The sequence below is a fragment of the Podarcis filfolensis genome, assembly GCF_964270895.1.
Source record: "Podarcis filfolensis genome assembly, chromosome: 16".
Classification (NCBI taxonomy): Eukaryota; Metazoa; Chordata; class Lepidosauria; order Squamata; family Lacertidae; genus Podarcis; species Podarcis filfolensis.
The window spans coordinates 2,822,920-2,850,536 of NC_139620.1; the positions used below are offsets into that span (position 1 = coordinate 2,822,920).

At 47.2% G+C, this 27,617-nt stretch overlaps 2 protein-coding genes across 3 annotated transcripts in view; one reads left to right on the plus strand and one right to left on the minus strand.

The window, feature by feature from the left end:
- The window catches only part of CELF3 (CUGBP Elav-like family member 3), an 84,103-nt gene extending 80,952 nt beyond the window's left edge, over positions 1-3,151 (plus strand). For both annotated transcript variants that reach the window (XM_083591321.1, XM_083591320.1), the window contains exon 13: positions 1-3,151. The gene's annotated coding sequence lies outside the window, so the exon portion shown is untranslated.
- LOC310751729 (neuronal acetylcholine receptor subunit alpha-7-like) lies at positions 2,839-27,617 on the minus strand. The gene is made up of 10 exons (XM_083591301.1): positions 27,216-27,617; positions 17,923-18,062; positions 17,676-17,720; positions 17,196-17,305; positions 15,185-15,264; positions 13,302-13,469; positions 11,238-11,432; positions 10,046-10,132; positions 7,535-7,644; positions 2,839-5,577 (listed from the first exon to the last, which is right to left on the minus strand). Exons 1-10 carry the CDS (start codon positions 27,265-27,267, stop codon positions 5,071-5,073), a joined length of 1,494 nt encoding a protein of 497 aa, XP_083447427.1. The 5' UTR covers positions 27,268-27,617; the 3' UTR covers positions 2,839-5,070.

Consider the following 27,617-nt stretch of genomic DNA (forward strand, 5'->3'; position numbering starts at 1 on the left):
GTCTGGAGCTTACTGGAGGAACAAAGCCCCCTTGATGTCTCCCCCTTCCCTCCTGCCCCCTTCCTCTCTTCCTCTGCTCTTCTTCCTCCTCGTAGATAATAGGAAAGCCACTGGCTCTCTGAGATCGAGGGGCACCAATTTCCTCAGTGGCCGGAGACCCGGAAGATCCCCCTTCAGCTGCGCCAACCAAGGCCCTCTCCGAAGACGGGATGAGCAATGAGACAGGCTCACTATATATCTCTCTCTATATATATCTCCCCTTCTGCCAGCCACAGGGCTTTCCCCACTCCCCACTCCGTCCACTCCAATCCTTGCCCCCTCCCTCCCCCCAACCCAGCCAAGAAGAACTGCATTGTGGGAACCGGAGTCACCAAGGCATGCAGCTCAAGAAAGCCCTGCTTAGAATAATAATTTAAAAAGCAAGATTCAAGGTGGAAGGAAATTTAGGACAAGGCAAGCTTGGACAGAAGAAACACCAAGACAGATGGACTCGGGACCAAACCGGAGAGGAACCCAGCCTCACCTTTGGGGTCCTCAGCCCTTTTGCTCTCGCACTGTTAGGGTGCAGCAACCTAGGGACTTGGGGTGGCTAAGGAATGGGCCGATATAGGGGTTTGCGGGCAGCTTGTGGGCCTCAGATAATCCACTCTCCACCCAATTTCTTACACTGATCCAGGCAACCTCTCAGGAGGTGAGAGAAAGCTTTGCTAAAACAGAAAGGTTGATTTTGGGACCACGCAGGCCAGTGTAAAACAACCCCAAAGGAGCTCTGCACGAGTCGCTGCCCTGAGAGTGCCTCCTCAGGAAATCTCAGACCAGGGCCTCATACAGGGGTGCAGCAAGGCAGCCTCCCCTGCAAGTAGCTTTTTTGGGAGAGGTGGGGGGTTCTGTTGGATACTTGCCGCTGCAAATATCAGCAACCTGCCCACCATTTAGGAGTGGAAACCTTTAATCATACAATGCAGGCATGCAAGAGATTATAGGTGCCAATATTTTTCAGATATGCTGCTGTTTAAAGCCACAGGAGCACTGGTGGAAGTGCAGCTGTCCTCACCCTAAAAAAATAGCCTGTCCAGACCCTCTCTCCCCACCGGGCTTTGAAAGAGCATGTCGTCATATTCCCCCACCCCCGGAAACAACCACCGCAAAACCGCTCTCCCTCTTCTCTTCTCCTGGAAACTTATCGCCGCCCGTCGTATCTGCGTTTGGGGTGGATGGATCAGAGTGGAAACTTATATTTTTTCATATCAAAGGGAAATGTGCCTCTCCTCCACCCCCCAAGTATCTTGGTATTGCCATTCAGGGATCCAGAAATGCTTCGAGGATGGGCGAAACCTCAAAGAGGAAGGAGGGGGTCAAAATAACCCAACAACTGGACGAGCAAACTTTTTGTTTTGAGCCTAAGATGGCATGTGAGGCTCCGGGGACCCCAGACAAAGTGATTAAGACAGAGAAACAAAAACTTGAAGGCTTTTCTGGTTGTGTTAGGAGAGGGCCTCTCTGGAGAAAGAGCCACATGCAAACCTGAAATTAAACCCGAACTCTTTTGGCCACCGTTTCCTGCCAGCTTCCCTCTGGGCAACACAGTCTGGCTGATGTAGGAGAGCCTTTCAAAGGAGGACACCAAAAACCACCCAGTGGGGAAAATGGAAACACCTGGTCTTTGAGTATCCGGCCAGCCAGAACTGGAGGGCAGTGGAAATGTGATACTCCTTCCCGTTGGCATTCAGCGTATCCCTCACAAGATGAGCAGAGACAGACTGGATGCAGCCTATGCCCCATAAAGAGGCCGGCTGCAAGATCTCTGAGTTGCCCACCTCTCCAAATCAGCCCCAACTCTCTCTCCAAATCAGCCGCGAGGTTGCTGCCAAAACTTCCCAGCATTCCTGAAGCCACCTGCATCCATTTTGGCCAAGAGATCTTTTGGATTAACCACATTTTCTGCCAGCTGTTTCACAGCTAATCTTTCCGCTCATCCCCCTCCCGCCATGCGAATCCATTCTTTGGTTTTCCGGAGAGGGCGAAAGAAAGGCAAATAAAAAAATCTCAAGAGAAACCAGACCTTAACCTTCGTATCTCCATATCCGAACACGTGAGGAGGACCAACTGCCCTTTGGCAAGCAGTTTTATACACCCGGTTGTCCTGCAGGGCCTTAATGGCAGAGTTGCTGTCCAGATCTTGTTTATGTTTGGGTGGTGATCCGAGGACACGGAACGGACTCAACGCTCACCGAGAAGCAAGTCAAAGGATTCTCACCAAAGCTGGATCTCCAAACACAGGGTGTCTCTTCCTAAGTTAAGCTCCTTGCTTACCAGAAATTCCCCATTTTCGGTACTGACTGAATTACCCATCCCTTATCTTTCAGCTCTGTCAGACCCCATACCCAAAATACTTCTCTTCCCTTTCTGCTTAAACACACCCCACGCTCACTCTCCCCTCTTGAGTAGTTTGGTGTGTGTAAAGTTAACCCAACAAGCCCAGAGACCAAAACCTACTTCTTCCGCTTCCCCCTACTGCAAAACAGAAGGTCTTTGTCCTTCCTTGTATTTATTTTTACCTATGTCTCCCCTAAGGATGGAGGGCTGGGGATATCATACCATAATCTCTCTCTCTCTCCCTCCGTGCTCAGAAACCTCTCATGCTCACAAGCGCTCTGAAATCAAGGTTATATACCATGAGGAAAGAAAGAGAAGAAAAAAGAAATATATGTTTACAAGTCTCTTTTGCTGATCCAGAAATTGTAAATAATTCCATTGCGATTAGCTGCAATTAAATTTTAAAAAAGGGTTTCCTATCCATCACCATGTTAACTTTTCTGATTTTAGAGGATTTTTTAATCTTTCTTTCTTTCTTTCTTTCTCTTTCTCTCTCTGTCCCTCTCTCTTTTTCTTTTCTTTTTCCCTTCTAGGGTGGGAGGTGGGTTTACTACTTGGACATTTTATTTAGAAGGAGAAAAGGGAAAAAATGAGGGAAAAAATAAAGAAGGGGGGGACCCCCAAAATCAGAAGAACTTTTAGTGATGAGGAATTTTAAGAAAAAACGAAGAGTTGGATTATATGTTTCAGACAATATCAATGCTTAAGTTATTGATTATTTATTGCCACTTTTAATAATTTAATTTTTTTCTGTCTAAATAAAATTAAATGAAAAGCAAATCCAGTCTATGTTGCCATCAATTAGAGGTACTGTAGTGGTTACGAAAAGTTGTGAAAAGAGGAGAGAAAAGGTGTACTTGATTTGGCTAACATTCTCTGTCCTCCTGGGAAGGCAAGTGTTAAAAAAAATACATTTATATATATGCCACCATAAATAATAACACACTATATCGGGGGGGCGGGAATCAGAAAGATCACAAAGAAACCATCAAAATGGAAAGATACACCCCTCTTCCTTTTGGCATCACATTTAGCAATCTCTTGTTAACATACACAAAACTGTGAACATGCGAATGTTCATAGCATTGCCTTTCGAAGAAAGATTGGTACTGTGTGACACAATAAAAACATTCCCACATTCAGTGAATCCGAACCTCGTCCGTTGCGAAAACGCTTTCATAAAGTTCATTGCATCCTTTGACTTCATAGCAGACCCTGGCAAGAGGGTAGCTTGGGATGTTCCCATTTTACAGCCTAGGAAAACTGAGGCAGAGAGAGTGGCCGTGTGGCCTTGGCTCAAGGCTGCTGGGGCAGGGCTTGAATCCCTGGCCACGATCCATCGCGGGATGTGTACACACAAAGACATGTGAATCGATTTAGTTTCCTTTGCTATAAAAGGGTCTCCACGAAAACCTCCTCCGGGGTTTATAAACCAGGTCAGGGCTCCCAAACTGATTTAGGAGTTCCCGGACTATGGCGTGGAAGTGGACCATGTTCGCTTAGTCGTCCCAAGCGTGGAAGGGAAATGGAGACAGCAAATGCAATTGGTATTTGCTGCTGCTGTTGGTCTGTAAACGACACAAGGCCGATTAACACACCATTTACTCTGTGTTTCATTTTCACCAAAATGCACGGGGCCAAGCGTAAGATAAACGCCGGGGTAATTCATTACATATATTATGTAATTTCACCACAGCGGGCAGCAAGACAGATAACCTTTGGCAGAAGATGAACTGCAGCAGAAGGGAAACAGCGCTGCGTGCGGCAGCAGTGGGGCTGGGTGGAGAATGAGGACTTTTTGACATCCGTGGCGTTCAGGCTCAAATAGGCCCCTCTCAGAAAAACAACGAGTGGTAAATTCTAGAGGAAGTTTGAATCTGAAACATAGCAACCGTCCCTTATTTGGCGGGAAACTCCCTTATCCCAGCGCCGTGTCCCGCTGCTGTCCCTTATTGATGATGTTCCTTAAATTTCCCGGGTTTCAAAGGAAGCAGCTCCTCTCCCACCCTCCCTGCCGGCCAGGGAGGGGGGAGGCTCCAACTGTGTTGCTTGGCTGCGTTGCTCACCCAATAAGGAGTCTGAGAACGACTGGGGGGTGGAGCTTGCATGCCTTGTGCCGATCAAATCGGCCGCGTTGCCTGGGGACTCGCCTTTGCTCAGCGCTTCCCAGCGGAGAGGTGACGGTGGTTTTCCTTGCTGCGTCCCCTTTGCCGGGTTGCTGCGCTGTGGGAACCACCGCTTGAGGCTTCATTTGGCTGCTGGCTGGGCTTTCTGCCTTTGGCTGGGAGGGGCTCAGAAGTTGAACATACCTGTGCCGGGAAAATCCCTTATTTTGGCTGCTGATCCCTTATTTTCGAGGCTGCTGGTCCCTTATTTTCAAATCTGTAAGTTGACAGCTATGATCTGAAATCCTTCAGGGCGAGTGTTACGGACTTGGCATGAGGGACAGGGGTGTTGGTATGGTGTCCGTTTGGTCCTCCTGTTGAGCACACAGAACTTGGCAGGACAGCGTTAACAAGTGGGTCGGAAGTCCTGGCCGGTTGTCCTCAATTGTCCTGGATACTCCTCACCGGAAGCCCCTAGCAACATCCTGCCGGTAGGGAGGGAAGCCATGTTAGAAAGACCTGTCCTGCCGCGAGGGGAGGACGCCAAAACCTAGGCGTCGGGGAAACCTGTCGTTTTGCGGGCTTAAGGTCACAGGAAGTCCTTTGTGATGGCCTCGGGGAAGTTGGGCGCGGCCATGAGAATGCCGATGGAGCAGACGATGTGGACCAGAGCGAAGGTGACCAGGCACAGCCGGTCCAGTACGGCCGCCGCAAACTTCCACTGGCTGCAGGCAGCCTGGGCGGCGTCGCGGCCCCGGAAACACTGAGCCACATAGTGCAGTTCCTCCAGGATGCGGCCCAGCTCGGGGGTGGCAAGCAGTTCCTCGGGGCTGGAGGACGGCAGCTCCGGTGATGGGAGGAACAGGCGCGGCACGTCGGGGGGCTTGGCCGGGAGCAGCGCCGCGGGGTAGGCGAGGTTGCCGTTGGCCAGCGCCACGGGGAGACGGGCCTGCCGGGTCGGCGTGCCGCTGCCGTCGCTGCTGTCCGAGCTGCAACTCAGCAGGCTGGGGGCGCAGTGCGGGCGCCCCACCGGGTCCTCGCCGGGTTGGCGCATGCGCAGAAGCCAGGCTCCCCACTGCAACACCACCACCTGGACCTGCGTGGAAACAGCAAGACGATAAGGGAGAGGGAATGGAGTTTACGGGCGAGGGGAAACGGGGACTCCGTTTATTACAGGACCAAGAAAGGAGGGAGGGTCCACAAGGGAAGGGAAGAAAGAGCGGATCGTCAGGGGAAGGTCAACAACAACTCGGAAACCAATAAATGCTCTTGGACCAAGTTTCCATCATACATCTGAAGCACTATGATACCATTTTGGCTTCTCCCAAAGAATTCTGGGAACTGTCAGTTGTTAATGGTGCTGTGAGTTGGTCGGATGAGCTACAATTCCCAGAATCCCCTGGAAAGAGGGGTGGGTGGTTTCATTTTTTGTAATAAATTGCTATTAAATTTTCAAAAATTTGACATGCACGCTTCCATACGTAAGACATTTTTCCAGCTTCCCATCCCATATTCCATGGTGTTTTTATTTCTCCCCTTCTGCCGCACAAAACCTTTTCTCTTTTATACCATCCCATCCATACTGCATTCTCCAATTCCTCCTGTTGCTCATATTTCAAATCCTGCTTGTGAAGTTCATCACGAGTTAAATACAGTCATACCTCAGGTTGAAGTTGCTTCAGGTTGAGCATTTTCGGGTTGCGCTCCACGGCGACCCGGAAGTAACGAAACGCGTTACTTCCAGGTTTCGCCACTTGAGCATGCGCAGACACTCAAAATGACGTCATGCACAGAAGCGGCAAGTTGTGGCATGCACAGACACGGGTTGCATTCGCTTCAGGATGCGAACGGGGCTCCAGAACAGATCCCGTTCGTATCCAGAGGTACAGTACCACTGTAGTCCAAAAAGTGTTTCCGGCCTTCCACAAAGCAATCATCACTAGATTCTCTTAATCTGGCTGTTAAACTTGGCCAGTTCTACATCATCCATCACCTCACTTCCCCATTCTTTGGTGGGATCTTCCGTTTTTGTGCGTAGTGAATCCTAGCCGCCGTTGTTACATACGTGAAAAAAGAGGGATGGATGCTTAATCCCTCTTGGAATTGTAGCTCTGTGAGGGGAATGGGGTCTCCTAGCAACCAGTCTCAGCACCCGTCACAAACTACAGCTCCCATGATTCTCTGGGGGAAGCCAAGACAGTGTTTATGGTGGGATCCTGGTGCTTTGAAAGGAATGACGCAGAGCCAGAGACAGAGAAGTTTAAAGTGTTGAAATCGAGATGTGGAAAATATGGAAACAATGAGGAGAAGCAGGATTGAGGTTTGGAGATATGCTTCAAGGTCCAGATTATGGGAATCCCCAAAAAATTAATAAATATAATTTGGATGATAATTTGGTCTTTTTTTATTTTAGTTCTTTATTTATTTATTTTTAAAGAAATATTTATTGAGGTTTTACAAAAACAAATATGCAAGAACACATAATAAAAGAAAAAAGAAAAAGAAAGATACAACATATAAAAACACAGAAAAAATAAGAAAAATTAAAAACAATTCCATTTTTCATAACTTAAAACTCATTTGCTTGTTTCTTTGACCTCCTCACACCTCCCCTTCTTGTATTCCCATTTAAATAATCAAATCAGCAAATCCTTACCCTCTTTCATTTATCTTAACTCTATATCTTAACATTTTATAACTCTGTATTTTCATCCATTATCAATTCATTTTTGCATATTCTTATTAACTTTGTTGCTAATACCACTTATTTCCAATCCAACATCATTTTAATTATGTTTTTACCTATTTATAACCCTTTTTCCATATTCTCTTAAAGCATTACAGCTGGAAACCACTTAATTTCTATCCAACATCATTCTAACATTCATTATTTTTATTGGATTATGGTTTGATATGTTAACTGGATGTTTTTTATTGGGAAATTAATAAAAATTAATAAAAAAGATTTAAGAAAAATAAAAGGAATGCCATGAATGTCGCCTACGTTGGATACAAGGCAGCGATTCTGAAAACGGATTTTTAAAAGCTCTTACCCATCTGGGCATGCAGCCGCCGTCCGGGTCGTGATGGTGGTACTGGAGCACAAAGACGGTCGCGACCACAGAGAGACTCACCATGCCCATCGTACTGGCAAAGTATTGTCCTAGAGGCAGAGAGAAAGGACTCAGAGGATTCTGAAGTGCACATCAGGAAGGGTGGGCAGATCTTGCAGGATCACACCCTGCCTGATTCACACTTTCTGAATCAAAACGCTAACCAGCGAATCCCCCGAAACTTCTTGCAAACAAAATATGTACGAAAATGCATATGTTAGGGGGAAAGTTGCAGGAAAAGGAATACATTTTCCTGAGAACAGCATACAAAAATGCAACGAGTTGGGGGAATTTGCTTGCAAAATTGTGTATATTCGAAGATGTGCAGCAAAAAAAAATATTTGTGCTTACTTTTAAAAATCAAAAACGACACAGCGGCAAGCTGAAAACTGGAAAATGAGAAACTGGAATTGACAGGTTTGGCGCTGTGGGTTAAACCACAGAGCCTAGGACTTGCCGATCAGAAGGTCGGCAGTTCGAATCCCCATGATGGGGTGAGCTCCCGTTGCTCGGTCCCTGCTCCTGCCAACCTAGCAGTTCAAAAGCACGTCAAAATGCAGGTAGATAAATAGGTACCGCACCGGCGGGAAGGTAAACGGCGTTTCCGTGCGCTGCTCTGGTTCGCCAGAAGCGGCTTAGTCATGCTGGCCACATGACCCGGAAGCTGTACGCCGGCTCCCTCGGCCAGTAAAGCGAGATGAGCGCCGCAACCCCAGAGTCGGCCACGACTGGACCTAATGGCCAGGGTCCCTTTACCTTTTTTACCTAGCAGTGATATCCTAATTATTGTTTCTATAAGATTTGCCTGCCTTCTGCTGGCACGCAACTAAGAATGAATAAATCCATGGAGGGACAGGTGTATTGACAGATGTGAGGCTTAAATGGAACTTCCAAGTACAAGAGCAGTATATCTCAGGAATCAGGGGGGTTTTTTGCATTACAAGGGGGTAGAGTCAACCCTCATGGTCCCTTCCAGCTCTACAGTTTGACGATTCTATGATCTCTTAACCTGTACAAAGTGCCCATGGCAACACATCTCCATCACATTTAGGAGCAGTAAGGTAAAGGGACCCCTGACCATTAGGTCCAGTCGTGACCGACTATGAGGTTGTGGCGCTCATCTCGCTTTATTGGCCGAGGGAGCCGAAGTACAGCTTCCGGGTCATGTGGACAGCATGACTAAGCCGCTTCTGGCGAACCAGAGCAGCGCACGGAAACGCCGTTTACCTTCCCGCCAGAGCGGTACCTATTTATCTACTTGCACTGGCATGCTTTCGAACTGCTAGGTTGGCAGGAGCAGGGACCGAGCAACGGGAGTTCACCCCATCACGGGGATTTGAACCGCTGACCTTCTGATCGGCAAGTCCTAGGCTCTGTGGTTTAACCCACAGCACCACCCGCGTTAGGAGCAGTAGTAATCAGTAATATCCAAGGCAACACAATGATCAAGTACCACAATGCAATATCAATATAAACTCTTTGTATAACCTATACGGAACATAGAACAATATGAAAAACCAAATAAACAGAATCTCATAAATCTCTGAAAGTAAGTCTTATAAGTCTCTGAAAGTCTTTGTAGACTATGCAAGTCTCTGAATGAAGCAATGGGTCAGATTCTTATCTGATGAAAACAAGCAGTTATAGCTTTGTTTTATGACGTCCAACGCTGCCAAAGTGGTCCGCAAACAGACGCAGTGAACAGTGATTTCGGATATGTTTTGTAGAATTCTTCTTCAGCACAGCAGAAGGATACAGAAATGCTTCATAAACCCATCTACCGTATTTTTCACTCTATAAGACGCACCAGACCACAAGACGCACCTAGTTTTTGGAGGAGGAAAACAAGAGGGAAAATATTCTGAATCCCAGAAGCCAGAACAGCAAGAGGGATTGCTGTGCAGCGAAAGCAGTAATCCCTCTTGCTGTTCTGGCTTCTGGGATAGCTGCGCAGCCTGCATTCGCTCCATAAGACGCACACACATTTCCCCTTACTTTTTAGGAGGGAAAAAGTGAGTCTTATAGAGCAAAAAATATGGTACCCACTGTTCTGTAGAATTCTTCTTCAGCACAGCAGAAGGATACAGAAATGCTTCATAAACCCATCTATATATGGTGACTGGAATTGCATAACAACAATATCTATGGAGCAGTGGTCATACAGTTATGTAACATAACAAGACTTATAAGACTTGCTTTCAGAGATTTATGAGATTCTGTTTATTTGGTTTTTCATATTGTTCTATGTTCCGTATAGATTATATAAAGAGTTTATATTGATATTGCATTGTTGTACTTGGTCATCGTGTTGCCTTGGGTATTACTGATAATTGTTTGCAACACAGGGGTTTAATTGTTTGGCTCCATCACATTTAGGAGCAGAGAGCACAATTAAGGTCTGCCCATCCCTGGGCAAACCAATCCATCTCCCGATCTCCCTCCCGTACATACCTATGAGCGGAATGGAGTCAGAGGTGGCCGGCATAACCTCCGCCACAAGCAGCATGAAGACAGTGAGCGAGAGGAGAACGGTGATGCCTGTCAGGGGGGAAAACAGGCTGTTATTCCACGGGTTTGGAGGAGCGTCTAAGTGAGAGAGGCAAAAACCAACAACAACCCAAGGAAAATCTGCCAGAAGGCTCAGCTACCTCATCCACACTCCTCTGCCTCAGTCCTTCCTTCTGCAATATGGGTACAACAAACACCGACCTTCCGCGTGGGGCTGTTGCGAGAATCTGCAAAGGGCTTTGAACGCCGGGGCTTCTGCTAGGTCAGGCACCCCCAAACTCGGCCCTCCAGCTGTTTTGGGACTACAACTCCCATCATCCCTAGCTAACAGGACCAGTGGTCAGGGTTGGTGGGAATTGTAGTCCCAAAACAGCTGGAGGGCCGAGTTTGGGGGTGCCTGGCCACTGGTCCCATCACCTCCTGGCAAATAGAAGGGGAAGAAATGGAGGCAGTGAGAGATTTTACTTTCTTGGGCTCCATGATCACTGCAGATGGTGACAGCAGTCACGAAATTAAAAGACGCCTGCTTCTTGGGAGAAAAGCAATGACAAACCTAGACAGCATCTGAAAAAGCAGAGACATCACCTTGCCAACAAAGGTCCGTATAGTTAAAGCTCTGGTTTTCCCAGTAGTGATGTATGGAAGTGAGCGCTGGACAATCAAGAAGGCTGATCACCGAAGAATGGATGCTTTTGAATTATGGTGCTGGAGGAGACTCTTGAGAGTCCCATGGACTGCAAGAAGATCAAACCTCTCCATTCTGAAGGAAATCAGCCCTGAGCGCTCACTGGAAGGACAGATCCTGAAGCTGAGGCTCCAAGACTTTGGCCACCTCATGAGAAGAGAAGACTTCCTGGAAAAACCCCTGATGTTGGGAAAGATGGAGGGCACAAGGAGAAGGGGACGACAGAGGACGAGCTGGTGGGACAGTGTTCTCGAAGCTACCAGCCTGAGTTTGACCAAACTGCGGGAGGCAGTGGAAGACAGGAGGGCCTGGCATGCTCAGGTCCAGGGGGTCATGAAGAGGCAGACACTACTAAACCACTAAACAACAACAAAAGTGCTAGGTAGCGGAAGGGGGGGACCACGCAGGCAATAGTTAGCATAATTGTTCGGCTTGAATTGTTCTGCTTACCCAAGGAAATTTTCTCTCCGGAATCAGCTGGCAGAAGAAAGACCAGGAAGGTCATGGCCGAGAGGAGGAGGCAAGGAACCAGCATGTTGAGGGCATAATAAAGTGTTCGGCGCCGCATGGTGACCGCAAAGGTGACGTCCAGGTAGGGCTCCCGGCAGCATTCGTAGAACACTTTGTTCTGACTGCCAGGCACACCTGTAGCAGGTGAGGAGGAAGAGGGAGTCAGCGTACGCCAGAGAATCAATCCGTTTTGGTTTCTTCCTGTTTCTCATGGGGTTGGTTTTTTTGCCCCCCAGCCTGAGGTCCCATTCTCCTCCACATGCCCACATCAGTTTGCAAACTTGCACTTTAAAAAGTCCTGCCGCACACCATTTTTGCAATGCGATTTCCTAATACATATTTTTTTTTTTGCACATTAGATGAGTTTCTATGCACGCTTCACCGCAGTATATGCATAAATATCCTAAATATCGCTCGGCTGGAGAAATGCATTGCAAAATTCAGAGAAGTGTGAATTTGGGCGGGTGGCTTTGTTTAATTCATGTATTGGCTTGGAAAGTGTGGATTTGGTCAGTTTGGGTTTAAATGAGAGAGCAATTGAATTTCTCCCCCCATTCCGGAGTTGTTGAGCAACAGTAGATGGTCTAACGGCATTCCAGAGATCTGTGTGTGCAGGATGAGGTCCATTGGCCTCTGGTACCCTTTACAGGGAATTTTCACAAGTTTGATTTGGTCGTGCCAGTCTAAGAAATCTGTCCCAACTGACACCCCTCTCATTCACTCAAGTCTGCAAGGCCCAGGACTTCCTTTGCACCAGGTTTCATATATATGCATTTATGTGCATGTTTTACCTGGGCAATTTTGTGCTCCCGACTTGGCAGTAAAACTGCCCTGCTAAGTGCAAATTCAGAAAGATAGCTGCGTTCCAGTTTGCACTGTTTTTCAAAAAGTGTGAAAGAGGCAGGTATGCCTTTAAATGAGAACAAAGCTGAACTCCTTCCCCCAGCCCTAGCCACTGGATCCCTATTTTTTATTTTTATTTTTTGCAGAAATAAAGCATTTTATTTCTTAAATTTGTCATTAGTGCAATAAGTCCTAAACAAAAAAATTAGTATTTTACAGGTTCACAGGTAATTTAGCAAAACATGTTTTTGAAGTCCATTAGTAGTATTATTATTATTGAATGAAAGGTAAGGCAAATAAAAATCCACCACTGTTCTTGGTCCAAGCTAGTCAAACCTAAAAACAAACAATTGCCTATACATACTGTTTAAATACATTTGTTTCTGACAAGCACTTAAAAATGACATTCCACAACAAAAGAAAACAAAAAAAATTCCTTCCAGTAGCACCTTAAAGACCAACTAAGTTAGTTCTTGGTATGAGCTTTCGTGTGCATGCACACTTCTTCAGATACACTGAAACAGAAGTTGCCAGATCCTTCTATATAGTGAGAAGGTGGGGAGGGGTATTACTCAGAAGGGTGGTGGGAATGGGTGATTGGCAGATAGCTGTGATGAGCCTGTTGACGACTCTTAACGACTGCAATAGGTCTTACAGGAAAAAGCAAGGGGTGAGAAGGTGAAAAATGGCTTTGTCATGTATAATGAGATAAGAATCCAATGTCTTTGTTCAGACCAGGTCTCTCCATGGTTTTACAGCTACTGTAAAGTAGCTGTATTACTACAAAGGAATTTCAGAAATAGACTGGAAAGAGAAGCTGCTGAATTGCAACTCATTACCAAACTTAAAACCATGGACTGGCAACTTCTGTTTCAGTGTATCTGAAGAAGTGTGCTTGCACACGAAAGCTCATACCAAGAACTAACTTAGTTGGTCTTTAAGGTGCTACTGGAAGGAATTTTTTGTTGTTGTTGTTTTGACTATGGCAGACCAACACGGCTACCTATCTGTAACATTCCACAACAAAACACAGTTACAGAATTGCTCTCTTCTTAAGATGCTCCCAGGTTTCTCAGGAGCCCTGTTGTTTAAAATAATAATAAACCCAACCTCATGAGGGCTAGGAGCTTGGCGCTGGGTTTGCTGGAGGTTCCCCCTTACCCATGAGGTCCCACTCGCCATTGGCCACGTAGCCAGAGGTGTCGGTCTCCAGCATGCGCAGGTCAAGCAGCCAGCCGTCGTACGTCCAGGAGCCAAACTTCAGGTCACACTTCTGGGTGTCGAAGGGGAACCAGCGGACGTCGATTCGACAGGTGCTTTTCAAGATGCCTGGGGCAGGGGGAACGGGCGAAATGAGCCACACCAAGGTTGTTGTTGTTGTTAATATTATTATTATTATTATTATTATTATTATTATTATTACCAACGGAAATTATATACGTAGCCAAAATGCAACGGAAAAGACAGGCTGAAACAAGGACTTATGACAGGGTGCCCAAACTTTTTATAATTTCACCTAAAAGTTGTTGAACTTTTTTTTAAGGATTGAAGTTGCTGAGCTTTTTTAGGATTTTACCCCAGGGCATATACTGCCACGGGGGCCGGATTAAATCGACCAGATTAGGCCCCCAAAATGGACTTTTGACATGCTGGTTTTGACCTGCTACAAAAAACCCCTGCTTTTTAGAAGTCGTCAGCAGGGGGAGCTCTAATTTAACATTTACCGTAACTGTTGTAATCGGCGACATAAATGCTTCAAAGCCCCCCGGTATTTTGGAGATTTCTGAATAGGGATTCAGACCCTCGGGATGGGGAGGGGCTGGATGTACATTTCCAAAAGATAAGTTAAAAAACAAATAAACTAAAACCTACATACAGCAACAGTGTTTTGTGTTGTATAGACTCCTATGATGTAAGTAATGGGCCCCCAATCATTTTAAGTTAGAGCTTAATAATTATTTCACTATTAATATACTTCTTCTTAATTGTATTTCGGTTCAATAATTGCCATATTTCCCCCCTCTATAAGACGCCCCCATGTATAAGATGCCCCCTATTTTGGGGGGAATCCCATTTAAGAAAATGGGGGGAGATACTATCCGTGTATAAGACGAGCCCAGATTTTGAACATTAGTTTAGAGTAAAAAAACATAGTCTTATACGCAGAAAAGCATGGTATGTTGATAAAATACATATTTTGTGATGTGCAAATGGCTCTAGATACCTATTAGGTCCATAAATGGCCATATAGCATATATTCAAAAACAACAACAAAAAAGCGACATTTGTTGTTGACAAAGGACAGCTGGACATATAAAAGGCCCCATTACCGTCAGAAGCTGAGGGCCTCATCCAGCCTAAATCCAGCCCTGAATGATCTGCACGTAGCCAGATGAGCAAGCTATAAGGGCATAGCTGTCAACTTACAGATTTGAAAATAAGGGATCAGCAGCCAAAATAAGGGATCAACAATTACTTTGATAAAATACATATTTTGTTGCATGCAAATGGCTTTAGATACCTTTTAGGTCCATCAGTTACCATATAGCACATATTCAACACAAAAAAACAGCAACAATTTGTTGTTGACTAAGGACAGCTGGACATATAAAGGGCCCCATTACCTTCAGGAGCTTATTTAAGGGACATCATCCATAAGCGACAGCAGCGGGACATGGCGCTGGGATAAGGGACTGCCCCGCCAAATAAGGGACGCTTGACAGCTATGCATAAGGGCTGGCTAGCCATAAATTGGATAGTTGTGGGAAGAGTTTCTTTGAAGTTCCTGCACGGACTGATCGACCACAAACTGAGGCTACGTTTCACCGCTTTTTTAGGGCTTCCAAGTGGCAGATTGAAGCGCTCGCTTGGGAAGTATATATTGCTTGCTGTTTAGAATAAAATCTTTCATCTTCTCATTCCCTTGTGTTTTGTGTGACTTCTGAATCTCAATTTAAAAGAACCACCTTGCCTTTAGCAAAAGACACCACTTTCCCGCTATGTGGCACCAAATCCACCTCTGGATCTCTCCGTCCGCCTCTCACCTGGGGGGAGCCACTGGCAGTAGCCGCTGGAGTTGACCAAGACGTTGGTGTGGAACGTGGAGTCAAACTCTTCATTGGCACTGGGGAGGGAAAGGATAAGGGGAGGGGAAGAGTTGAAGAAGCTCAGTGAAATCAGATTTCATTCCTTTATATATCATCGCCCCAAACCCCTTAGCTACTCTACACATCCAACAACATGTGATAAAATCTACTGTCAGAGTTGCCCAAGGTCCCAGCTCACAAAGGACCAACGCTGCTTCGTTGTTAAGTACAAAAGTCTTTATTGAAGTTCAGTTTCACTTCCAGAGCCGCAGCGCGCAGCCCCACGTCTCAACTGTCAGACCGCTGATGCTCCGTCTGAGTCTCCTCCCCCCTGACACCAATTTAAGATTCTAGCCTTACTCCACCTCTTCCTCTGTTCCTTCCGCCTCTGGTTGCGCCTGGCCGTTGGGGTCTCGCCCTTTCTACACTCTTCTGACGCTGAGTCCCCTGAGCCTTCCCCCTCCCTCCGGCGGGCTTTAGGAGCTGGTTCCCCATCCGGGTCTCCTGCTGTCCCCCGCGCCTGTACATTTGAACTTGGCGCGCGCGCCCAGCCAGCAGCTTTCCTCCTGACCATTTCACTGCTGCTGTCACTGCTTCCCCCTTCGGGGGGGCTAGCTGCAACTGACCTCCCCTCCATTCCCCCACTCTCCGATGGAGGCGTGGTCAGCCCTGACTCACCTCCTCTCCCCGCTGGAGGAGACGCTGGCCCTGACACATGTGACTCTTCCCCCCCACTACGCTCTGGTGGGGAAACTGGTCCCGATCCCCCACTGCTGCTTTGGGGTTCCCCTCTGGCTCCTTGTTTCTGGTGCGTCCCCCCTGGGACCCCCCTTGCCCTGACCATCGGCGCCCCCTTCTGGGAATCTTCTGATTCGCTGGAGAAGCTCATGGAATCTCTCGGGCCACTGTCATACTCCCCTACGCTGCCCTCGGATTCTTCCCCTTCGCTCTCCAATTCCTCTCTCCCCAGTGCTCCTGCTCCTGAGTCCCTGACATCTATCTTCACATTTTTACATTTCCTTTACATTTCCAGCACGTACCTGACTCTGACATACATTTTTGCTAGTTTACTTGGCATCAAGTATCATCCAGAGATCATCATCACGTAGTTTTCCTTCAATTTTCTATGTTAAGCATGTTAAATCAGATTTCTTTCTGGTTGCTTCAACTGACCCATCAGAGCACGTAAAGCAGGGGTAGGCAAACAAAGGCCCGGGGGCCGGATCCGGCCCAATCGCCTTCTCAATCCGACCCGTGGGAATCAGCATGTTTTTACATGAGTAGAATGTGTCCTTTTATTTAAAATGCATCTCCGGGTTATTTGTGGGGCACAGAAATTCATTCATTTCCCCCAGAAAAAACATAGTCCGGCCCCCCACAAGGTCTGAGGGACAGTGGACCGGCCCCCTGCGGAAAAAGTTTGCTGACCCCTGACGTAAAGGCTTGTGTGACAGTCCTGTGCTAGGACCTGGGGAACCACTCCGTGTAGCTCCGAAGTCTAGGCACAAAGCCTCTTGAGGAATGAAATTCTCTTCCTCTCCTTCCAGGGATAAGCTGGTACCAGGCGGGCTTCACTGGGGAGAGCGTTCTGCAAAGCTGGAGCCAACACCAAAAAGGCCCTGCCACCTTGGTGCCACCCTCTGGACCTCCCTCAGAAGGGGGCATCCACCTGTGAGTCCAGGGAGGTTTGTGTCGGTGGGAGCGCTCCGAAAAGAGATTGCTCCTTACAAGTCCTTGCAAAGGTTTCATTCTCTAGCTCAGGGGTCGCCAACGTGGTGCTCTCCAAACTCTGAACTGCAGCTCCCAGCGGCCCTAGCAAGCCCAGCCAGGAATGGTCAGAGCTGTGGTCCAGCTGCCTTTCTGAGTTCCTTGACCACTGGTTGACTTGGCCACCTGGCTCTTGTAGAAGCCCAACTCATTACCCACCCAGCGAACACCACCAAATATCCCAGCTACAAGCTTCTCCCACCTGTTGTACAAAAGGATGTCAGGCTTCCAGACTTGGTTAGCGGCGAACCGCAGGGTCTTCACGCCGGGGTATTCCGATTCATTCCATTGCAAGTAATGGTCGTACCAGTACTGAGGGGGTGAGAAAAAGCAGCGTTTATGGGACCCTGCCAATGTTTAGTTCAGTTAGGGAGAGGGTTAGAGTGTTGCTGCTGTTGTTCAAGGCAAAGTTGCCAATATTTAAGGGCCCGTTTGTCCTCCCACCCCAGGTGAGCTTCATCTGAAGCAACACGATGCATTGCAATAGTTACCACTACTTGCGGGGGAAGCAAGGTAAGCTTTGCAAGAGCTCAGCTGCAACAAACAAAAGTAGCAAGCAAAGTGAGCTTTGCAAGAGGTAAGCTGCTAAGATCAGAAGAAGGGCTACTGATACAACGCAGTCGATGCCGCGATACAACAGGTACATCTGGTTTCTCTGCCCCCCCGTAAGCCATGACCTTACCATCTGCAGCCAGACGTTGGTGGTCAAAACTTGGTTTTTCTCATCCTGCCAAAAAAAGGGGGAGGGAAATGTTAAAGGCTCAGGGATGAGGCATTAAGGAACTTCAGAGGGCAAATAAGGAGGGAAAGATTTCTAGTGCATCATGTACAGGTCCCCACGGAAAACCCCAAGATGGACAGGGGAGGGGAAAGTGATATATTCAATGTGCATTGTTTCCATATAAGCCTGTCCAGGCTCAGGATCTTACCACATCCATGATCTGCATGAGGCTCAGGGTGAAGTGGACGGTTATGGGCTGTGCGTCATCCCCCACCGGCCTTTCCAGCGGGGTATAATTCTCCATCAAGGCTTTCAGCAGCTGCCGCTGGTAGACACCTCCTTGAGAGCCTGCAAATCACACAGGGGCATGAGGAAATAATAATAATTTAGTATTTATACCCCTACCATCTGGCTGGGCCTCCAACTGAATATCCAACCGAATATTAAAAATAATACAGCATCAGACATTAAAAACAGGGCTGCCTGCAGTTGTCTTTTAAAAGTAAAATACCATATTATTTGCTCTATAGGACTCACTTTTTCCCTCCTAAAAAGTAAGGGGAAATGTGTGTGCATCTTATGGAGTGAATGCAGGCTGCGCAGCTATCCCAGAAGCCAGAACAGCAAGAGGGATTGCTGCTTTCGCTGCGCAGCGATCCCTCTTCTTGTTCTGGCTTCTGAGATTCAGAATTTTTTTTTTTTTTCTTGTTTTCCTCCTCCAAAAGTTGGGTGCGTCTTGTGGTCTGGTGCGTCTTATAGAGTGAAAAATACGGTAGTTGTTTATTGCCTTGACATCCGGCTTGTGGGTTTCAACAGGATTATTATGATTATTATTATTATTATTATTATTATTATTATTATTATTTACACCCCACCCATCTGGCTGGGCTTCCCCAGCCACTCTGGGCGTCTTCCAACAGAATATTAAAATACAATAGTCTATTAAACATGAAAAACTTCCCTAAACAGGGCTGCCTTCAGATGTCTTCTAAAAGTCTGGTAGTTGTTGTTCTCTTTGACATCTGGTGGGAGGGCATTCCACAGGGCGGGTGCCACCACCGAGAAGGCCCTCTGCCTGGTTCCCTGTAACTTGGCTTCTCGCAGTGAGGGAACCGCCAGAAGGCCCTCGGAGCTGGACCTCAGTGTCCAGGCAGAACGATGGGGGTGGAGACGCTCCTTCGGGGATACAGGACCGAGGCCGTTTAGGGCTTTCAAGGTCAGCACCAACACTTTGAATTGTGCTCAGAAACGTACTGGGAGCCAATGAAGATCTTTCATGCCTGTCTAGTCCAGTGTCCTGTTCTCACAGTGGCCAACCAGATTACCTGTGGGAAACCAGCAAGCAGGATTCGAACACAAGATCCACTCTCCCTTCCTGAGGTTTCCAGCATCTGGCCTTCAGAAGCATCGCTGCCTCATTTGGACACAGACCTCAGCCATGGTGGCTGTTAGGCATCGACAGCCCTCTCCACTTCCCAGAGTGCTTTGCCAATCCCTCCTCCCCAGGGAACTCTGGGAACTAGAAGCCTCTTAATAACTCTCGGCACCCTTAAACTACAAATCCCAGTATCCTTTGGGGGGGGAGCCATGACTATTTAAAGGGGTACGGTTGTGGTTTTAAATGCATGGTGCAGATGGGGACCTGGTATATCTTCAACCAAAGAGAATGAAGAGGATCCCTTTCACTGTTAGTTCATTGTAGGACAGGCTGTTGGAAAATGTACTGTAATAAACAAAAATCCTGCCCTTATTCCCTTATGGGGGACACAAGAGCCCTTGTAGAGTCTTTTGTAGGTTCTCCATCAGTCGGAGAAAAGAACAGAGGCCAACCAGAGAATATTGAGAAGCAAAGCAGCTTGTAAGCCTGATCTTTATTGAGCTGTTGCACCAGGGTGCCCCCTTCACACGCAGGAGGAGGACCCAGAGCCAAGGTGTGCCCGCCCTTATATAGACATTTTAAATTCCCTGCCCTGGAGCTCAAGACCACCCCTCAGATACATCATACCTACATCACAGAAAAGGCGGTCTACAACAGAAATCTGAGTGCATTGTTTATCTCCTGTCTGGCAGGTTACCTGTTAATGCTTACTTGATTGGATTTCCTGGGGAGCCTGGCCAGTCTTTTGTAATGATAAATACTTAGTTCCTGAGCCAGGTCACAGGCTCACCCTATTCATACACAGACATACCCTTAAGACAGGATTTGTGAAGGAAAAGACAATGGAGAGGCTTTTCCATTTTCCTTGACCTTGCAGGGAAATCGTTTGGTCAGTTTGGGAGTCAAAATGGTTTCCGGGCTGTTTTCCTGTGCTGCTTCAGACATGTGGTTTATATATTTATGTACGTGTTTGCTTGGTACATTTATGAACATTTATTCTATATATAAGACCTTCATTTTTTTATTTCAGTACCAAATGCAGCAGAGCGAGCATTTATACTGAGACAGCGACCCTCGTGAATACAGGAGTGTTACAAACGCACTAGTCTGCTCCTGTTTTCACCTCTCGTGTGCGTCTGGTTAAGTCGTTTTGTCCATTTTACTGGTTCACGGGGCGACAGGGGTGATGTGAGTCCTGTCTCCCGGGGCTGCTTCTTCCATCTCCGCCTGGCTACGAATTTTCACTGCCTTGGGCGATGGCTGCAGGGCATCCGTGAGCTTCTCTGCTGCTGTCATTCGCTGCTAGCAGAGTCTTGAAGCTGCCGCAGCGGCGAACGAGCCTCTTTGGGCCTGAAGCTTTAAACGAAGCCGAAGATTGGAGGCTGCGAAAACCGTGGAGCTGAAAGCCTGGATCGCTGCTTCATTTAGAACAGGCAATGAGCTTGTAAGCTCAGGAAGACCCCAGTTCTAAACTCGACTCTGATCCCATCATTATCGCCAACGTTATTGTTTTGTTTCTAATTCAACTATTCATTTCGCTTTCCAAAAGCTGTGACCCCTCTACACATAGTTACCTGGAATAAGCAGGGATTACTCTCAAATGTGGGACGCGGGTGGCGCTGTGGGTTAAACCACAGAGCCTAGGACTTGCCGATCAGAAGGTCGGTGGTTTGAATCCCCGCAATGGGGTGAGCTCCCGTTGCTCGGTCCCAGCTCCTGCCAACCTAGCAGTTCGAAAGCACATCAAAGTGCAAGTAGATAAATAGGTCCCGCTCCGGCGGGAAGGTAAACGACATTTCCGTGCGCTGCTCTGGTTTCGCCAGAAGTGGCTTAGTCATGCTGGCCACATGACCCGGAAAAACTGCGGACAAACGCTGGCTCCCTTGGCCAGTAATGCAAGATGAGCGCCGTAACCCCAGAGTCAATCACGAATACAATATACTCACATAAAGACTACCTTATACTGCGTTTAAAACCAAAATCGCATTTGGATAGAAATTGTTTCTCAGGCGGCTAGTCCTAGTCTTTATAACCCTATACCTAGCAGTTTGAAAGCACGTCAAAGTGCAAGTAGATAAATAGGTACCACTCCGGCGGGAAGGTAAACGGCGTTTCCGTGTGCTGCTCTGGTTCGCCAGAAGCGGCTTAGTCCTGCTGGCCACATGACCCGGAAGCTGTACGCCGGCTCCCTCGGCCAGTAAAGCGAGATGAGCGCTGCAACCCCAGAGTCGTCTGAGACTGGACCTAATGGTCAGGGGTCCCTTTACCTTTTACTTACTCTCAAATGTGTGCAAAATCAGAATTTACTGGTAGAAAGCATGTTACAGACGCACACCTTTGCTACACAGGCCTGCTTCTGCCTATATATTTTTCTCATCACTCGGTGCAGTCATGGCATGGAGATTTTACACAGGGGATGATGCGATCCAGCAGGTACCCTGGGAAGGGAGTCCCATAGCTCAGTATTAGAGCAGAATGGACCTAGTTCAAGCCCTGGCATCTCCAGGTAAGAACTTAAGAGCCTGCAGGATGAGGCCAGAGGCCCACCTAGTCCAGCATCCTGTCTCACAGTGGACAAGCAGATGTCCCAATGGGAAACCAACCAAATCAGGATTCGAACACGTGAACAACTCTCCCCCTTTGCAATTGCTGACAATCAGCAGCCAGAGTCAATCCTTTGTCTGGCCGTCGAGGAAGAGCAGTCTGATCCTCCATGAATATATTGAATTTTCCTTCAAAGCCATCCAAACTAAAAAGCCTCAATGGTATTTATGTTTGTGGCTACAGCGGCAAGGATTCTCTGTGCACAGAAATGGAAGGAGGAAAGAAAACTGCCTCGAAGGAAGAACGGTTGATGGAAATCTCGGAATACACAGCGACACAAATTTAGAAGCCTTTGAAGAAGACTGGAAAACCTTTTCTAGCCTATATAAAAAGTTATTTCCCCTATGCGAAGGCCACAGCAGGGTTTGAAGTGTAAGAAAACAGCAGACTATATTAAGAAACGTGTTAAAGAGGATGAAATTAGGTAAGACAGAAGCTTTAAACGCAGTTGTATGTAATTTGGGTTGTAAACATTGACGTCAGGTGAGCAGGGAGCCACTTGTTTTGTTGAACCGGAATATAACTGTTGAGTAACAAGTGCAACTTTAAAGATGGATAAAGAATAAAATATTATTTAAAAAAGCCATCCAAACTGGTGACTTGGAGATTTCCCTTGATGCAAGGCAGCAGATTATCAGTCACAGTAGATGATCCTGACTCAGTCAGACCAGCTTCCTAGCTCCGTATAAGGCGACTTGAACTTCCTATGTTCATCTGTGACTTCATGAAGAATCACAAAAGCAGTTTTTCTCTGCATGGATTAGAGTCTCCTTCATCAAATACAGGGAACGTTACCCCTGTTGGTAATGGGTAATGGATGTTTTTTTAAAGTAGATTGCCAAGAATTTCTGGATCCCCATCATTCAACTGTAGCCGGGGCCGTCTGAAACATATCTGGTGCTGCGGTGCAAAAATCCCTCCGGCACCGCCCCCTTTCTCAGAGTTGTTGACCTTTTTTTAGGGCTGGAGGGGCGGAGACTGGACGCGGCACCTCCCAACCCGGCTGGCCTCTTCCCAACCCGGCAGGCAGCACACCAAGTGAGCGGGCCTGCGCCGAGCGAGCGAGGGCCCGTGCGCTGCTCCCGCTGAGCGCTGGCTTGGTTTTTTCCCTTTTAGCCTTCTAGCGCCCCGCAGAATTCAGCGCCTGCAGGCTAAAAGGGGAAAAACCAAGCCAGCGCTCAGCAGGAGTGGCACACGCACCCTCGCTCACTCAGCGCGCTCCTTCGGTGTTCCCCAGACTCTCGCTTGGTGCCCTCCAGAACTTGGCACCCTGGCGCCCAGTGCCACTAGCCTCAATGGGTAAGACGGGCCTGACTGTAGCAGCATTGAAAGGGAATCTCCCTGTCCGTAACCTCCCTAAATTAGGTTGCTGTGATGAAAAAAGCTTAGTGGGAAAACCAGAAATGGATCAGTGTCTATGTACTGGGTTGTTGCTTTTTAATGTAAACTGCTCAGAGATTCAGGTAGGTAGCCGTGTTGGTCTGACGTAGTCGAACTATATAAAAAAAATTGTCCAGTAGCACCTTAGTCACATGGAAGAAGGAACAAGTTTGTTTTCTCCAGCTCTGGAGGGCAGAACTCAGACCAATGGATTCAAGTTACAAGGAAGGAGATTCCGACTGAACATCGGGAAGAACTTTCTGGCAGTAAAAGCTATTTGACAGTGGAACACAGACCCTCCAAGTGTGCCTATTTTTCAGGGACATCCCTGATTTAGAGATGCTGTCCCGGTTTCTGATTTGATCCCAGAATGTCCCGTCTTTCCTTAGGACGTCCCTGTTTTCATTGGAGAAATCTTGGAGGGTATGGAGTTGGCAGATACATCACCTTGCCAACAAAGGTCCGTATAGTTAAAGCCATGGTTTTCCCAGTAGTGATGCATGGAAGTGAGAGCTGGACCATAAAGAAGGCTGATCACCGAAGAATGGATGCTTTTGAATTCTGGTGCTGGAGGAGACTCTGGAGAGTCCCATGGACTGCAAGAAGATCAAACCGATCCCATTCTGAAGGAAATCAGCCCTGAGTGCTCACTGGAAGGACAGATCCTGAAGCTGAGGCTCCAAGGCTTTGGCCACCTCATGAGAAGAGAAGACTCCCTGGAAAAGACCCTGATGTTGGGAAAGATGGAGGGCACAAGGAGAAGGGGACGATGACAGAGGATGAGATGGTGGGACAGTGTTCTCGAAGGGACCAGCATGAGTTTGACCAAACTGCGGGAGGCAGTGGAAGACAGGAGTGCCTGGCGCGCTCTGGTCCAGGGGGTCACGAAGAGGTGGACACGACTAAACGACTAAACAACAACAAATGGAGTTATCTGACCGCCGAGCTGTCTGAAGGCAATCCTGTATGAGGAAGTTTTAAAAAAATGTTTAATGTTTTATTATGTTTTTTAATATATTGGAAGCTGCCCAGAGTGGCTGGGGCAACCCAATAAGATGTGTGGTGTATAAAAACAGTAAAATTATCATTATGGAATGGAACGTCCCTATTTTCATCGGAGAAATATTGGAGGGCATGGAAACAGTCTCCCTCGGGTAGCTGCAGACTCTCCTTCCTTGGAAGTTTTTAAACAGAGGTTGGGCGGCCATCTGTCATGGATGCAATACTTGAGATTCCTGTGTTGAAGGGGGGTTGGACTAGATGACCCTCGAGGGCCCTTCCAACTTTTTAGTTTAGAGAAAATGTTAAGAGGTGGCACGATAGTAGCGTATGAAATTAGACATGGCACAGAGAAAATGGGTAAAGCTTTTTAGAAATGTTATTCCAAAGGTTATTCCAAAAAAAAAAAAATGTTTGGAATAACCTTTCTAAAAAGACCAGAGGCAATTCTGTTAAGTAGTGTTGGCAGGGACATCCTGAATGACTTTAGGGAGGTATTTTTATACGCAACGGCTGCAGCTCGGACTTTGGTGGCAAAGGGGTGGAAGGAAGAAGAAGTCCCAACGATAATGGATTGGAATAATAAGCTACAAGAATTTGCTGAAATGGCGCAGTTGACAAATAGCCTGAGAGGCAATTCAAAACAAAAAATTATGGAAAAGTGGGACAGACATAAGATATATGGTCAAAAATACAGTAAAGGTTCACTATCTACGCTAGCATTCGATTGATGTTGGAGAGAGACTGAGCTGAGAAATAAGACCAAGGGTACATATTGATATGGGACGCGGGTGGTGCTGTGGGTTAAACAACTGAGCCTAGGACTTGCCAATCAGAAGGTCGGCGGTTCGAATCCCCGCAATGACGGGGTGAGCTCCCGTTGCTCGGTCCCAGCTCCTGCCAACTTGCAGTTCAAAAGCACACCAGTGCAAGTAGATCAAAAGGTACTGCTCCGGCGGGAAGGTAAACAGCATTTCTGTGCGCTGCTCTGGTTTGCCAGAAGCGGCTTAGTCCTGCTGGCCACATGACCTGGAAGCTGTACACCAGCTACCCTGGCCAATAAAGCGAGTTGAGCGCCGCAACCCCAGAGTCAGCCACGACTGGACCTAACGGTCAGGGGTCCCTTTACCTTTACTTTACATATTGATATAGGAATGTATCAGATAAAACGTAAAGAAATATACAATAATAAGAGTACATTCATTTGAAAAAAAGGAATATACAACGGGATAGACAGGAAGTCCAAAGTGTTGGTATATATATGATTTTGGAATAGTTTTTTGCCCTTGTTTTTTTTCTTCTTCCTTTTAACATATAAACTTTGTATACATGTTGAAAAATATAGTATAATAAGCCTTGTGATGTAATATGATAATGTTTACTGATGTAACCTAAGAACTTTAATAAATAAAATTCTAAATAAATAAATCAAAGAGAAAGTGGGTAAAGCTTTTCTCCTTCCCTCACAGCCCCACGGACACCCAAGGAAGCGGGACATAGAAAGAAGCTTGCGATGCGCTTATGATCCCAGGAAGGGGACAGTCTGCCCCCTGTGGATTGCCTCCAGCCCCCCTGGGAGTCAGAGGGTGCACTGCCTCTGAACATGGATGCTCTAGGGATAAAGAGGTGTTGACAGGCCCTTTTCTCTTCATACGCCTTTCCCTGATCCCTTCTGAAAGGCGTCTCAGTCCCTCGGCCGCCAGAACCTGCAAATCCCATAAATAAATTAAGCGCCGCTGAGGCTGAAGCAATCTCCATTACTCCTGTGTTCGGAATCTACCTTCCTGCCAATTTCAGAAAACGCAAACCTCCAGTACAGTGGTACCTCAGGTTTAGAACTGAATTCGTTCTGGAGGTCTGTTCTTAACCTGAAACTGTTCTTAACCCGAGGTACCACTTTAGCTAATGGGGCCTCCTGCTGCCGCTGCTACGAGATTTCTGTTCTCATCCTGAAGCAAAGTTCTTAAGCCGAGGCAATATTTCTGGGTTCGCGGAGTCTGTAACCTGAAGAGTCTGTAACCTGAGGTACCACTGTATCTTGTATTCTGGAAATGTACATCCAGGTGTTTTTTTCATTCTGGAGGTCCGTTCTTATCCTGAAACTGTTCTTAAACTGAGGTACCACTTTAGCTAATGGGGCCTCCCACTGCTGCTGTGCCGCCGGAGCACAATTTCTATTCTCATCCTGAAGCAAAGTTCTTAACCCGAGGTAATATTTCTGGGTTAGCGGACTCTGTAACCTGAAGCATCTGTAACCTGAAGCGTCTGTAACCTAAGGTACCACTGTCTTGTGAGAGGTTGGGATGGAAGAAACAGCCTTGCTGTGCAGTTTCCCACACACCCACTATTGACACAACAACAACAACACACACACACACACACAAACCGGCCAGATCCATCCTGGAACAAGACAGAGGGAGGCGGGTGGAAAAGGATGCGGAGACGGACCCCCTTTTAACTTGAGACCCTAAACGAAACTGACAAGGCAGCGTGGCCATTCTCCCACCTTCCGAAGAAACGGAGGCTATGTATGAAATTAAACTCAGCAAGCATGAAATAAGCTAGGCAGTGGAAGTGGGGGTAAATTGGAAGGGGGGGAGTCAGGAAAGCTAGACGACCCAGTCAAATTTGCTTTTATTCCTGCAAAGCGTAAAAGCCGAGGAGAGAATGGGGGGGAAAGAGGTTTTATAGGAGGGGGGAAACCAACCCAGGCCCCAATTTTTATTCCTCTGTAAGGACAGGAAACATAGAGGGGTTTCGTCCTGACTCTGGCTTGAAATCACAGGGCAGAAAGTGGGGGTTTTCTGACGTCTTGGGAGATCATCTAGTCCTAAAACGCTAAAAGATCTCGCTGCTTATAGGGGGAAAGACAAAAGCTTTCCTTTTAGAAAAACACCAGACCTGTTTCAAAGCCCTGGGAGATTTGAAAATGTTCCAGGCTTGCTTTTTCTCTCTCATCCAATCCACCCTGGAAAATCCTTCTTGAAAACAGCTGGAGATCTGCTTCCCTCTGCCTTTTTTGAGGTTTTCGGTTTCTTATGTTTCATGGCAGGGAAAATAAATATTTTTTGCATACCTGGTCAGGGGAGCGGTGGAGGGAGAAGAGAAAGGGGTGCACAATAATAAAGAGAGGAAGTTACCTTGGAAGAGAAGGAAGATGCTCAGGGCACAAATCGGGGCAGAGGGTTCCATGTCCGCAACCGGATCGCGGAAAGGAAAAGGGGGCAACCGGAGACCCCCCCAAGCTGGTGCCAACTAGACTGCTTTCTTCATCGCGCTCTGTACTGGCTCAGCGGAGAACGCGCAGCTCACTCACGGAGGGAAACAGCGAGAATCTTTATTTAGAAGAGGCTGGGGAGGGGAAGGGAAAAGGAGAATGAAGCATCATCACTGCCCACTGGACGCTTTTCAGCTCTCATTAATTCAATCATATCAGTGCTGTTTTGGCTGGAGAGATTTTAAGAGCCACATGAGCTCTTTAGAAGGTCAGCGTTAATGGGACTTAGAAGGGGCATTAATTTCATGGCATCTCTCTCCCTCTC